Source organism: Gastrolobium bilobum, unplaced genomic scaffold (genome assembly GCF_033153095.1).
Source record: "Gastrolobium bilobum isolate Gb01-03AN ecotype WA unplaced genomic scaffold, APGP_CSIRO_Gbil_v1 utg48999, whole genome shotgun sequence".
Lineage (NCBI taxonomy): Eukaryota > Viridiplantae > Streptophyta > Magnoliopsida > Fabales > Fabaceae > Gastrolobium > Gastrolobium bilobum.
This window is the reverse complement of record NW_026897646.1, coordinates 52,776-66,042: the sequence shown is the minus strand read 5'-3', so window position 1 is coordinate 66,042 and position 13,267 is coordinate 52,776. Positions and strand designations below refer to the sequence as shown.

Sequence of the window (13,267 nt, the reverse complement as noted above, 5' to 3'; positions counted from 1 at the left end):
TCCCTCTACCATACTGGTCTTATGCTATTTGTCATGCAATTCATCTTATTAATCGATTGTCCACTCCTTTACTCAATCATTCCACTCCTTATGATCTCCTTTACCAACAACCACGCTTCCTACAGCATCTCAAAGTTTTTGGTTGTCTATCATATGCCTCCACACTTCTTTCTCATAGAACCAAGTTTGACTCGAGAGCATATAAAACTATTTTTCTAGGCTATCAAGAAGGTGTTAAAGGTTACATTCTCCTTGATCTCAAAACCAGGAAAATTTTCCTTTCTCGAAATGTTATTTTCTTTGAGCATATTTTTCCTTTTACTGATTTAGAAACTTCAACAGACAATTCTCCTGGTCATTCTGATTCTTCTCACATTTTTTTTGATTTCCACAGTTTCAATGATATTCCACTTGGCCCTAATACTGCCATTTTACCACAACAACCCACTTCTCCTTTACCTCCTCATGACATACCTGAAAATCTTCATACTCTTTTACCACAGCAACCTTTGACCTCCTACTGACATACCTAATCCTTCTATTGCTCCCATTAGCAAACCTTCTCGAACTAGAAGACAACCACACTACTTGCAAGACTATCACTGCAACCTTTCCATCACATCAGCTTCTCCATCCATCTCAGGTATTTCTCCATCCTCCAATCCTATATATCCTTTATCCACTATCCTATCCTATGACAGATGTTCCCCTACTTATAAATATTTTTGTCTCAATACTATCACACACACAGAACCACACACATACACACAAGCTTCAAAACATGCTTGCTGGCAGCATGCTATGCAAACTGAAATTGCAGCCCTTAATCAGAGCAATACATGGAGTCTTGTTCCTCTTCCTCTTGGTAAGAGCCTCATCGGCTGTAAATGGGTGTATAAAATCAAACACAAGGCTGATGGATCCATTGAAAGGTACAAGGCTCGCCTTGTAGCCAAAGGGTATACACAAACTGAAGGCTTGGATTTTTTTGAAACCTTTAGTCCAGTGGCCAAGTTAACCACAGTTCGTTTATTGTTGTCACTTGCTTCTTCTAAGCATTGGTTCTTGGAGCAACTTGATGTGAACAATGCCTTTCTTCATGGTGACCTACATGAAGAGGTTTACATGACTTTGCCACCTGGTGTTTTCTCTTCGACTCCTTCTCTGGTTTGTAAATTGAACAAGTCAATTTATGGTCTTAAACAAGCTAGTCGACAGTGGTATTCTAAGCTTTCTGCTGCTCTTTTATCTCTTGGTTATTCTCAATCCAATGCTGACTTTTCTTTGTTTACAAAGCAGCAGGCCAATCACTTTACAGCTTTGTTAGTGTATGTGGATGATATTGTTCTTACTGGGGATAGCATGGAGGAGATTCAACAGGTGAAATCTTTTCTAGATAGTCAGTTCAAGATTAAAGATTTGGGGAAACTCAGATTTTCTTAGGTCTTGAAGTTTCACACTCCTCTACTGGTATATTACTCAATCAACGCAAATACACTTTGGACCTTCTCTCCGATACTGGTCTGTTAGCTTTCAAACCAGCTTCTACCCCCATGGATCCTTCAGTCAAGTTAAGCCGTGATATGGGTTCACTGCTTCCAAATGCTTCAGTATACCGTAGACTTATTGGCAGACTTTTATACCTGACTACCACTCGTCCGAATATAAGTTTTAGTGTTCATCAACTTAGCCAATTTTTGGCTGCTCCTACTGATGCTCACCTTGATGGTGCTAATTGAGTCCTCAGATACTTGAAGCACTCTCCTTCTCAAGGCTTGTTCTTCCCTGCCAATTCTTCTCTGCAACTAAGTGGTTATGCTGATGCGGATTGGGCATGTTGTCCAGATACCCGTCGTTCTGTAACAGGTTTTTGTGTTTTTCTTGGCACTTCACTCATTTCTTGGAGATCAAAGAAGCAAACAACGGTTTCTCGTTCATCCAGCGAAGCAGAGTATCGTGCCTTGGCATCTATTACATGTGAACTTCAATGACTGTCTTTCCCCTTGCACGATTTGTCAATTCCATGACCAAAGCCATTTATGGTTTTCTGTGACAATCTCTCTGCCATCCACCTTTCTCATAATCCGATTTTCCATGAGAGATCCAAACATATCGAACTTGATTGTCATATCGTTCGCGAGAAGATCCAATCCAGTTTAATTCATATGTTGCCGGTTTCAACTACTGCCCAGATTGCTGATGTTTTCACGAAACCGTTATTGCCATCTCCTTTTCATATTTTAATTGGCAAGCTTGGCCTTCTTGACATCCATAACCCAGCCCAAGCTTGTGGGTGGGGGGGGGGGGGTGTTGCCGGTTTCAACACAATTGGGCCTAACAGAAGAAAGGGCCCAGCCCAATGACACTTAATTGATTTAGTTTTTAGTTTGTTAATTCAATTAAGGACTGGTTAGAGTTAGTTGGCATTATTCTTTTATTCTTTAATTCTCCTCCTTCACGGGTTGTATATAACCATTCTTTGGTTAACTGGTTCATTAACTTAATATACAGAAACACTTTAATTTTGTGTTGGCTTCTTCTTCTCTCATCTTGCATATCAAGATTTTGCATCTTTCGTTCTTGCATGTTGAAGATCTATACATCATAAGAGCATGTGCGTACGGTATCATACATCGGTTGCTTTTGTACCAGTCACCTTACTGACCCACGGAGGGGGTGAATACAGCATCATTTGAACCTTTAAAGTAGGCTGCGTTTTTCACAGTGAAGTATAGAGTAATAATCATCAATAATGGCAATTAAAGTAGGCTGCGTTATCTAATACTTATATGTTTACTTAATTTTTATCAATAACTTTCAATTCTTTGCAATTTTATATCACATTAACACTTTACTAATGTTAAGACAAAAATAATACAACTTCTTGAGTAAAAAGAAGATAGCTCAGACAGCTTGTAACTATAGTTAGTTTCATAAATTTGTCTACGAAAACTTCTCATGAATTATTATGAACTTATTAATTCGAAACTTTTATTTAGTTAATTGTGCACAGGTTTTAACAAGATACTTAAAGAAATAGGTAAATAGGAAATCGATCATTTCATGTTAAACATAACATAGTAATGTGGGAAAATCATAATTATCCAAAGATAAAAATTTTATAACTATTTATTTTAATATTTTTCTCTCTTTTTTTTATCGTTATCAATCTAACTTTATATAATTATAATTTCTTCACTTTTGTTTAACATGAGAGTAACCATTGCAAATAAGTGAAATAACAACATTGATTGAAGTTAGCATTTTACCCAACTGCATTTCCTAAAACAAGAAGTGTATTTGGAACTGGGACAGGGTGGTCGTGGCACCCTTCCCGTGACACTCCAATGATCATTGGCTTTTCCTTTTCCGCCATAATCATTATGGAAGACTTGTTTATAAGTTTGGGTAAATATGGTCTCATGCCCCCCTTTATGAAAATTGAGAGAGAGAAAAGGGTTCGGGCCCCAACGTTCAAAAAAAAATTTTGGGCTCACAAACGGAAAAACATTTGGTGTGTGGGGCCAATTTGTCTGCGACTATATATAAAGATAAAAAGGTTCGATGGGCATAAAACAAAAATACTATTGAATCCATGCCGGGACCATCATGTGTCATGAACATATGACATCACACATCACACACCCCCACCCAAATGACCGTTTGAATCACAGTGGATAATGATATTGCTATACAATTGTGGTGAATCAAGGGACGTGGGATGGAAAGATAAGATACTACCTATTAAGAAAACTAACACAGTAAAAGTGACAAATGATTCCTTAGACCGGACCCCATTATTGTTGCATTCGTATTTGATATTTGCATGTGCATTGTTGTTGTAGTTTACAAGTTATTACGAGCTAGTTAATTAAAAGTTAAAACTGAATAAACAAAATGGAAGCTAAATTTGCTGTAATCATGTCTCATGTTTTTTTTTTTTATAGCATCATAAGTGCAATTGCATCCTACCATTTGACTCTTTGAAACTTTAGTTGTGATGAAATGAAACACACTTGAGTAAAGCATGAAAAGAATAAAGTAAACAGAAAATTCAAAAAAAGGGGCTCGTTCTATTATAAGGAAATAATTTTTCTATTCATAAGTATACGAGAATAACAAGCATATCTCTACCAATATCAAGATTGGAGAGCCAAATAGACATAATCAATTATCAATCAAGATTACTGTAGAGACATGCTAGTAGTACCTAGGTGGTATCTTACTCAGAGATACCGAGCCAAAAGGATGATGCCCCACATGTTTTGGAATACTAGATTTTGAGTGCAATGCCAGCCAATCAATTTTCTACAAGGCTAGTAATCTACATCTAAATTGCCCCTAAAAGCTTGTACTTCAATAAAAATGACCGTTGGAATGAAACACCCGTACTAAGTCATAGTGCATCCAAATATAAAATATATAAAAACGAAAAGTGTTTGTACTTTTAAATTACACAATTTATATCATTTCACTCTCGTAAAGAGGTGGGACCTTCATCTTTATATATTTTTGTTCACTCTCTCTCCTCTTTTATCTATTTCTTCCTCTCACTTAAAATGATACAACTTTATATCATTTAAAATTATACACATCTTTTCCATATACAAACTACCTCTCTCTTCTTGTTTTTTACTTGCACACTTGTATATTCCTCAATTATTTTAATTATTACGCCTGCAGCCAAAAACTCCCAATATAAATAGAATAATATTACACAGTCTCTCAGTTAGCTCTTCACAGTTCTATTTTCTTCGCGTTCGATGCTTACTATCTAATGGCTCCTCTATTCGTCAAGCTGCAAGTACTTTTTGTTTTCACTTGCATATTTCATGCAGCAACAGTAACATGTACACACTACCGCGACAACACCCTCAAAATATTGTCTTCCACAAACTCCTCCAACCAGAACCACAGTTGGGTCGGACCCATCGGCCACCGTGTAATAACCGTTGACCTTAACGGCGGTGGCCACTTCCGTTCCGTTCAAGACGCCGTCAATGCTGTCCCAGACAACAATAGAATGAATGTCCTTATTCAAATCAGCGCCGGATGCTACGTGTATATAAACGCCATTAATTAATTAATAGTTTTAGTTTCTTGTTATTTCTTGTTGGTAAACGAAACTAAGTGGTTGATTTGGGTGTGTGTGTGGGGGGAACTGCAGGGAGAAGGTGATGGTGCCCGTTTCGAAACCTTACATAACGTTTCAAGGAGCGGGTAGAGAAGTGACGGTGATGGAATGGCATGACAGAGCAAGTGATCCTGGTCCCAATGGACAACAATTGCGTACTTACAGAACAGCTTCTGTTACTGTTTTTGCTAACTACTTTTCTGCTAGGAATATCAGCTTCAAGGTAAATAACTTAAACACTATATTGTTTTTCTTGGAAGAAGATTATATTTATAAAATTTTTGTTTATAAATTCTTATAAACTGCGTTATATTATCTGAGTGGTAATACATTCTTCAGTTAAATATTATTGGTCGGATATAATGTAATTTATAAAAATTTGTAAAATTTTTTTGTAAATGAATCATTGTTGTGTTTTTTTACTCGCTGGCACAGTAAAAATGAAAGGGTTAATTTAATTTAATGCACAGAACACAGCGCCAGCACCAATGCCGGGGATGCAGGGGTGGCAAGCGGCGGCGTTTAGAATATCAGGGGACAAAGCATACTTCTCAGGCTGTGGATTCTACGGTGCACAAGATACACTTTGTGATGACGCTGGCAGGCATTACTTCAAGGAATGCTATATCGAGGGTTCCATTGATTTCATTTTTGGTAATGGCAGGTCCATGTACAAGGTAATTAATTAACTTAGTACAATGTATAATATTTGTTCGTTTGTTTATCTTAATTTTACCAACCTTATCTAATGGGAGTTTATTTTACTTTATTTTAATGGTAATGACACGCGATAAGAAGAGTACTAGTGCTGTTTTCTGTAGTAAAGTTTGTTATATTTGAATGCAAGTGTGTGGCTTGGGTCAGGGACAAGAAATTAGTGATTTTAGGAAAAGGAAGCAAGCTTTTTTGGGACTTTGCACCTTTGTGTCAGCACACACGGGATTCAGAAGGAGAAATCCAAAAAAAAACATTCAGATGCATAAAGTAACGTTAAAAATGGAAAAGTCTCTGATTTTTAATGATGTAAAATTGTGTGTGAGAGAAAAGAGATAGATAATGAGAATAAAAGTGTGGATCCCACGTCTCTGTGAGATCCACACTTTTATCTTTTTGTGAGAATAAAATGACATAGATTATGTAATAAATATTTTTCTCCAAAATTAATATATATTTTGGGGAACATATAACATTTAAAGAAAACACGACTTTTGATGGTGAGAGGAAGAGATAAAAAAAACTCACTGCAACTTAAGACAATCATTCCCCATATTTATAAGCACTGAAAGCTTCTTTCGGTTCTTAATCAGAGAAGCTTTAGAAAACATTTTCCCAGTTCTCTCCATTATCCATCTCCAACTCCTTCACTCCTTCATAACTCTTTTTCTTTTTGTTTCTTTCATGTAATTTTTTTTCAAAACTTAGGACCATTTTTTCTCAAAAAGTTGGGTGTATGTGTGTATACTGCGTGGTATTATGTACTGCATGTTATATAAAATAGCATGATAATTGAAAATGTTCTTATTTACGTGGACAGTGACATTACTCTTTTTTTTTTTTTTTTTTGGAATGATGCTCAAATTATATTATCCTATTCTTTATTTTAAAAGATTATACTCATATTCACTGGTAGACTAATATATCTTATGTTTTAATTTATTTTAATGTGAACAAATTGTTAAAAATATTTGTTCTCTTTCCGCAATTCTCAGCATCATTAACTCAACTGTTAATTTTGAACAATTAGAGACTTATTTATTGTTGTTTACTATTATTATGTGATTCGTGGTTTTAAAATGAAATAAAATTTAACATACTTTAACTTTTTAAAAAAAATGCAAGTTTTAAAAATAAAAAGATAGACAATATAATTGAAGTATTTGATAAATTAAATAAATGCAATACAACATCTCATCTGTAACACTTGCATTGCCTGCTTTGGGTTAAGCTCATAATTGCGTTGGGTTGAGTAATAATATTAATCGGTTTAGGATTGCGAGCTACACTCAATAGCAACGAGGTTCGGTTCCATAGCAGCCCAGGATAGGAAATACCCATACGAGAAGACAGGCTTCGCATTCGTACGATGCAAGGTTACGGGTACAGGCCCACTGTATGTGGGGCGAGCAATGGGCCAATACTCGAGAATTGTGTACTCGTACACATATTTCGGTGATGTAGTTGCACACGGTGGTTGGGATGATTGGGACCATGCTCACAACAAGAACAAGTAAGCTATATCTCCATTTTATGATTCCTTCGGTGATCACATTATTACGGGAATGATCCGTTTATAAATTTTTTTTATAAATTATATTAAGTATGATCAGTCATATATTTTTAGTTTGATTGAAATATGATCGGTCATATTTAATATAGTTTGTAAAAATTTATAAACATAAAGTTTGTAAATATAACTTTTCCCGTTGTTATAAATATGTTTTTCTCAAGTTAAACTTGACGTAATATATAGTATCTGTGTTGTTGAATTGTAATCACCATATATAGGACTGTGTTCTTCGGAGTGTACAAGTGTTGGGGACCAGGAGCTGAGGCAGTACGTGGAGTCTCATGGGCCAGAGAGTTGGATTTCGAATCAGCACATCCATTTCTAGTCAAGAGCTTCGTCAATGGGAGACACTGGATCGCACCCTCTGATGCTTAGCCATAACGTTTTACCTTGCTAGCTGCACTCAATCCAAAACCATTCTTTTCCTTCTTTTCTATTTTTTTTTTTGCTAATATAGGAATTCATTTATTCTCTCTCTGTAAAGGGTGTGTTTCATGACTTCTTATTGATTATTCTTTGGTTACCTTCAAATGTAATAAATGCACAATTATAATGGTTCAATCCTCTCTATTTCTTTTTTCTTTTTTCGTTTTTCATTTTTCATTTTTATAAACAATATGATACGGATATGAAATTCTGATGTTGTTTCAGAGCGCTTCATAGCTGTGTTTAATTTCCAAAGGGGAGAAAGTGATCCTATAAGTTACCACATATTTTCTAAATCAGCTCCCAATCCTTCTATGAACTCTCAACTTATATACCAATTTCCCTCAGACAATGTTTATATAGACAAGAATTTGCCTTTCGATCATATATAATCTCAAGGTGATAGACTATAAAGTGTGAGTTCCTCACGAGTCATAACCTTACAATGAGTAGGAAAAGAACAATTTTATGACAAAAATAAAAATATTTTATTCTCACCAAAGTGAAAAATTATGTCCCTAAGAATCTACAAACCAGCATCTGTGACACAGTATAAGAGAAATAGCTCCACATTGCATAACAATTGGACCGGAAGTCTAGCAATTCCGGCAGGAAAAAAATATTAATATCACTTGATTATTGACTGATATGTGAACTTTGTTGGTGGTGAGATTTATAATTTCTTTCAAAAAATCCTAAAAAAGTTGGGGGTTTACATTTGCCCTCACGGGATAACCACGTCTAACTCCACCTAAATTTTTAATTACCCAATTTTTTATTTTTTTTGTAATTTAACAACCATAGCAAGTTACTCATAAACATAATAACAAAGGTCCGGGGAAAGCAAAAAGAATAAATGGCAATGCATGCTCCCAAGTATATTCCACTACATAATTTCAAGTTCTTCACTGTTTCTTTTTTTTTTTATTAATATTTCTTATCTTATTAAAAATAATTTTATTTTTTATACATTCGTAAAAGTATACGGGGTTCACGTGTGACCATATGAAGAAAAAAAAAAATAAACTCTACATAATTATATATATATATATATATATATAGGATCAGAATCTCAATTACATTTTTTATTTCTCTCTCTTATTTAGATTCTAATCTAACGGTGTTGAAGGATGGTAGACAAAGATATGCAGAAAAAAAGACAGATAGAATAACATATTCCATATATATATGTAAAAGATATTATAATAAGCAAAAAAATTACTCTTATGCTACGTGTGATAACTGTGTCACTTTTTTCTTTTCTTTTCTTTTGCTTTTATTTTTCAGGTAGTGGAACCTATAAGTTGATCTCTATGACATGAGATAACTTATATCTTCTTTAACATGAGATTAATAAAACCCTTATAATAATATCTATTCCTATCAATATATTTTGAAAAAATGAGTTCAAGAACTCTGCCATTATAATTTAAAAAAAAGATATTATATTTAGAGTAAAGTTTCTTTTGGATCACTAACAAAAAATATACTTCTCACTTCAGTTCCTTATGAAAAGGAATTTAATCTCGAAATTTCTAAGAAATTTAAAGATTCTCACTCCAGTCCCTTATAAAAAAATTTAGTCTCAAAATTTCTAAAAAATTCAAAGTGGATCCATTTAGTTGAAATCGTGATTCTTTTCAAATTTAAAAAAAGCCCACATAAAATGAATCAACTTTAAATTTCATATGGACCAAACGACTAATTTTTTTATAAAGAACTAATATGACGAGGGACTCAAAAGAGACTTTACTCTTATATTTATATTTTTTTAATGCATATTTTAACTATTTTTTTAGAAAAAAATAATTCTCCAGTCACATAAAATTATCTTCAATAAACACAAAATGACATTTTAAGATTATAAGATTGAATTTCAATATATTAAAATTACAAAAACACATTGATTTTTGGCTAAAACGACTTCTTAAGCATTGATCATTTACAGTAGGATATAAACACTTTTCCCAACAAATAATCCCACTTTAAACGTGTTTTACAAAACTGGTAGTAGTAAGCATTGATCCTTTGCCTCCCCATTTATGGTCAGAAAACTCTGGCATCTGAAAGTTACTTTAGACACCAAATGCACACAAGATCTCCTGCCCTATTATATCTATTCACAATATTAACGACCAGACGTTTGCGTCCCATTCAGCCTTGGTTTACCCTTGAGAGATAAAGAACCTGGTCTATTGTACTTGAAAACCAGTCACAAATCGCAAGCAATCGGCAAGGGAAGGCACACCATTTTTATGTTCCAACTTATTATCGCTCAATATGACTAAATAAGGGGAGCATCATTCAGGCATTAAGAATTCATAACATAGAAAATTACAAGACAAGCACGATGCGAGGAAGATTTAAACTAAAGATCGAGACTTGAGACAAATAAATATCAAAACCTTCATTGAGAATACACAACATATGCATGTATGCGTGCGTGCTAAAAACAAAGTGCAAATCTACTGACTTAAAGTAATTAATAGGGTTTTTACAAAAAAAAAAAAAAAAAGTAATTAATAGGGTTACTATAATTCTCTATTTTCCTGCAGACCCACGGGATGATAAAACATTCCAAATCGCAAGAAATTCATATTTCATATTTGTGTTCAGGTGGTGCAGCATTCTAAAGGCAGAACACCCTGGTCATACATGTTAAGGATGGTGGCGGAATAAGGGTTTTGACAGGTAAAGACATCACGCTAAGATAATAATGTTCAAAGGCTTTGTTTGAAAAGGTTTTGATGGGTAAAACCAATTACTGAAACAACTATGGCCACAATAAAAGGGAAAGTCTACCTTATTTCTTCCCTAATTGTGCCGAGCAATAAAAATAGAAGGAGAATTAACATTGCAAGCAAAAAATATAGTCTGATATTAAACTATTAAAAAAACCGTTCACGGGACATAATCAAAACATTAACTTCTAAAAAGAAAAAAGAAAAAAGAAAAGATCAAATCAAGAGTCGTAACATATTTTTCAAGCTAAGAAAGACCATTCATTCTTCAAGCCTCAGCCTCACTTCTCAGAGGAGTTGGGTCCCCTCTTCTTGCCGAATCCCACAACTACAATTACAAACATCAAAATCTCAAATCAGTAACCAGACAATTTACATGTTGTATTTTCTCTAATAGACAGAAAAACGTTTTCTGGTGTATCTTAAAAAGGGAGACGAATCTTATAGCGCAACATTGCGAGAAATAGGGTTTACAACTATGTAAACAACAAAAATTAGGGTTATGAAGAATACCGGCGGTGACGAATCGGCGGTTGTACTGCATGCGCTTGTGGGCACGGCCACGTGGCTTCTTCTTCTTGTCCTGCTTGGCCACTTTGGGTGTTTGGCCCCTCACTTTTCCGGCACGAGCAAGTGATCCGTGAACCTTACCTGCAAATTAGGTTATATTATTATGCAGAAAAAGGGAAATACCATCATACCTCATTGAATCCAAAGTAATTGCACTTACCCATCACTGCAACGATGAATTCCTCTGCTGATTACTCTCTTTCTCTCTCTGTTTCGATCAGTTGCAGCGGCTGCAGGTAGAAAACCAGATCAAAGTGAAATAGTCGTGCTATTAGTAGTGTTAGGATTAGGGTTATATATACCTAGATGGGCCTTCAGGCCCAATACTTAAAAACCTCAGCCCACTTTACCTACCAGGCCAAGGCCTGTTCAAAAAGAGATTAAATTTTATTTTGTTTAATTTCGAATATACCTAAAATAAAGGATTTAATGTTTCTACCCTGAATATAGATAAGTTATCTACATTCACTCCTAAAATGATATCATTTTGGATTAAAAATTTATAATGAAGAAGACTATTATAGCCGAGATAAATTATAATTACAAAAATACATTGATTTCCATCTCAAAATTACGTCGTTTTGGGCTCAAAGTAGATAATTTATATACATTAACTGCAGAGAAAATGAACCCTGAAAAAAATGAGAATAAAAAATGGATTCGTCTTTTCTACAGTCAATGTAGATAACTTATCTACATTGAGCTCAAAACGACGTCGTTTTGAGACGGAAATCAAGATATTTTTGTAATTATAATTTATTTCGGGGTTATAATAATCTTTTTCATTATAATTCTTTTATTTTTTAACTCAAAATGACGTCGTTTTAGATTCACTATAGAAATATTAAAGACATGAAAATTTAGAGAGAATACTGTAATTTTTTTAGTATCAGGAGTTATTAATAAATAAGATAGTGATATCGAGTTAGTGTAAAGGGTTTAATTAGTTTGTGACACGTTTAAATTCGAACTTACATAGTGCTGTCATTGTACAAATGCAAGTAAAAAGTAAGAAAGAAAAAAGTAAAATATTATTGTGATAACAATTTTATGGTTTCTCAAATAGGTGATGCTATATAGAAATTAATAGTGCACAAATTTTTACACCGTTAGTAATCGAAATTAAATTATAAATGTTGAAGTGTGAACTTTTCTGTAAAATGAAATACACTCATTTGCATGTTAAACCATCTCATTGCTTGTGCTTCGAAATATATGGTCTGACCAATATTTCACTTCCAATTTAATGTCAAATTATATTTGATTCTATTATTTAATTTTTTTTCGCTCGTGATGGGTTAATTTTATGTTTAGCCGTAGATGAGCCGGATTTATAGCTAAGTTTATCCACATTTTAGCTCATGTAAAGCTTAGGCCACTTCATGTGGAAATAAACATAATTTCAATACAGCTTGAATTTTGTTTGCTAAATGAGTCAAAACATTGAATTTTGATGCTCGATTGGACTTGGCTCGCAAGTGCTTGATCAGGAACATGAAAAAGCACGTGCTTATAGTTTTAAAGTTTGTATTGCAGATCATAATTTATCTATAATAACTAAAATTTATAGTAATCAAAAAATACACTGGAGATATTGAAGTGATTAGTCAAAACCCGTGCTTATATGCTTCTTGAATTCCCAAGATCTTCCCATTAATTAAAAAGTAAAAGTTTAAAAAATTGTGATTATATAAAAAATTTAGTTTAAAAATTATTTTAAAACTCAAATTAAAAATAAGTTGTTTGGTAAATAACTTTTGTAAGTTCTGCTTTTAATTAAAATTTCCATAAAGGATATTAAAATCATCTATTCTTTAGATAAATACAAATATTATAAGAAATAAAAGACAAATGTTACAAAATGAAGATTTTAAGGAAAAAATAAATTAAAGAATGGATAAAATACAATTTATTTATTCTTTTTGGGGAAATTCTTAGCATTTTAAAAGGGAGAAAGAGATCAAGCGATTTGTCATTAGGATATAGAGTGAAATTTGTAAATATAATTTTATAAGAGTATATTTAAAAAAACCTAAGAAAAAACATATAGAAATCTTAAGAAAAGCTCCTCTGATAATTTTTGTTCAAAAAAAAAAAACAACCAAACGG

The 13,267-nt window shown here is 33.6% G+C and overlaps 2 protein-coding genes across 2 annotated transcripts; one reads left to right on the top strand and one right to left on the bottom strand.

Moving 5' to 3' along the window:
* Positions 1-4,777: 4,777 nt before the first annotated feature.
* On the top strand, positions 4,778-7,796 carry LOC133308955 (probable pectinesterase 68). Its single transcript, XM_061509680.1, has 5 exons — positions 4,778-5,061; positions 5,168-5,357; positions 5,605-5,811; positions 7,123-7,361; positions 7,640-7,796. The coding sequence occupies exons 1-5, from the start codon at positions 4,778-4,780 to the stop codon at positions 7,794-7,796; spliced, it is 1,077 nt and encodes a 358-aa protein (XP_061365664.1).
* A 2,905-nt stretch (positions 7,797-10,701) lies between these two features.
* Positions 10,702-11,424, bottom strand: LOC133308956 (small ribosomal subunit protein eS30z/eS30y/eS30x). Its single transcript, XM_061509681.1, has 3 exons — positions 11,319-11,424; positions 11,102-11,239; positions 10,702-10,916 (listed from the first exon to the last, which is right to left on the bottom strand). The coding sequence occupies exons 1-3, from the start codon at positions 11,320-11,322 to the stop codon at positions 10,870-10,872; spliced, it is 189 nt and encodes a 62-aa protein (XP_061365665.1). The 5' UTR covers positions 11,323-11,424; the 3' UTR covers positions 10,702-10,869.
* Positions 11,425-13,267: the final 1,843 nt, after the last annotated feature.

What these genes read in the sequence shown, in the direction of transcription:
- LOC133308955 (XM_061509680.1), top strand. Translation starts at nt 4,778, where the DNA reads ATGGCTCCTCTATTCGTCAAGCTGCAAGTACTTTTTGTTTTCACTTGC. An exon ending in ATGGCAGGTCCATGTACAAG is followed by an intron (nt 5,812 to 7,122) that starts GTAATTAATTAA and finishes TAATCGGTTTAG; the next exon opens with GATTGCGAGCTACACTCAAT. An exon ending in CATGCTCACAACAAGAACAA is followed by an intron (nt 7,362 to 7,639) that starts GTAAGCTATATC and finishes CACCATATATAG; the next exon opens with GACTGTGTTCTTCGGAGTGT.
- LOC133308956 (XM_061509681.1), bottom strand. An exon ending in CCGCCGATTCGTCACCGCCG is followed by an intron (nt 10,917 to 11,101) that starts GTATTCTTCATA and finishes TTGTAATTGTAG; the next exon opens with TTGTGGGATTCGGCAAGAAG.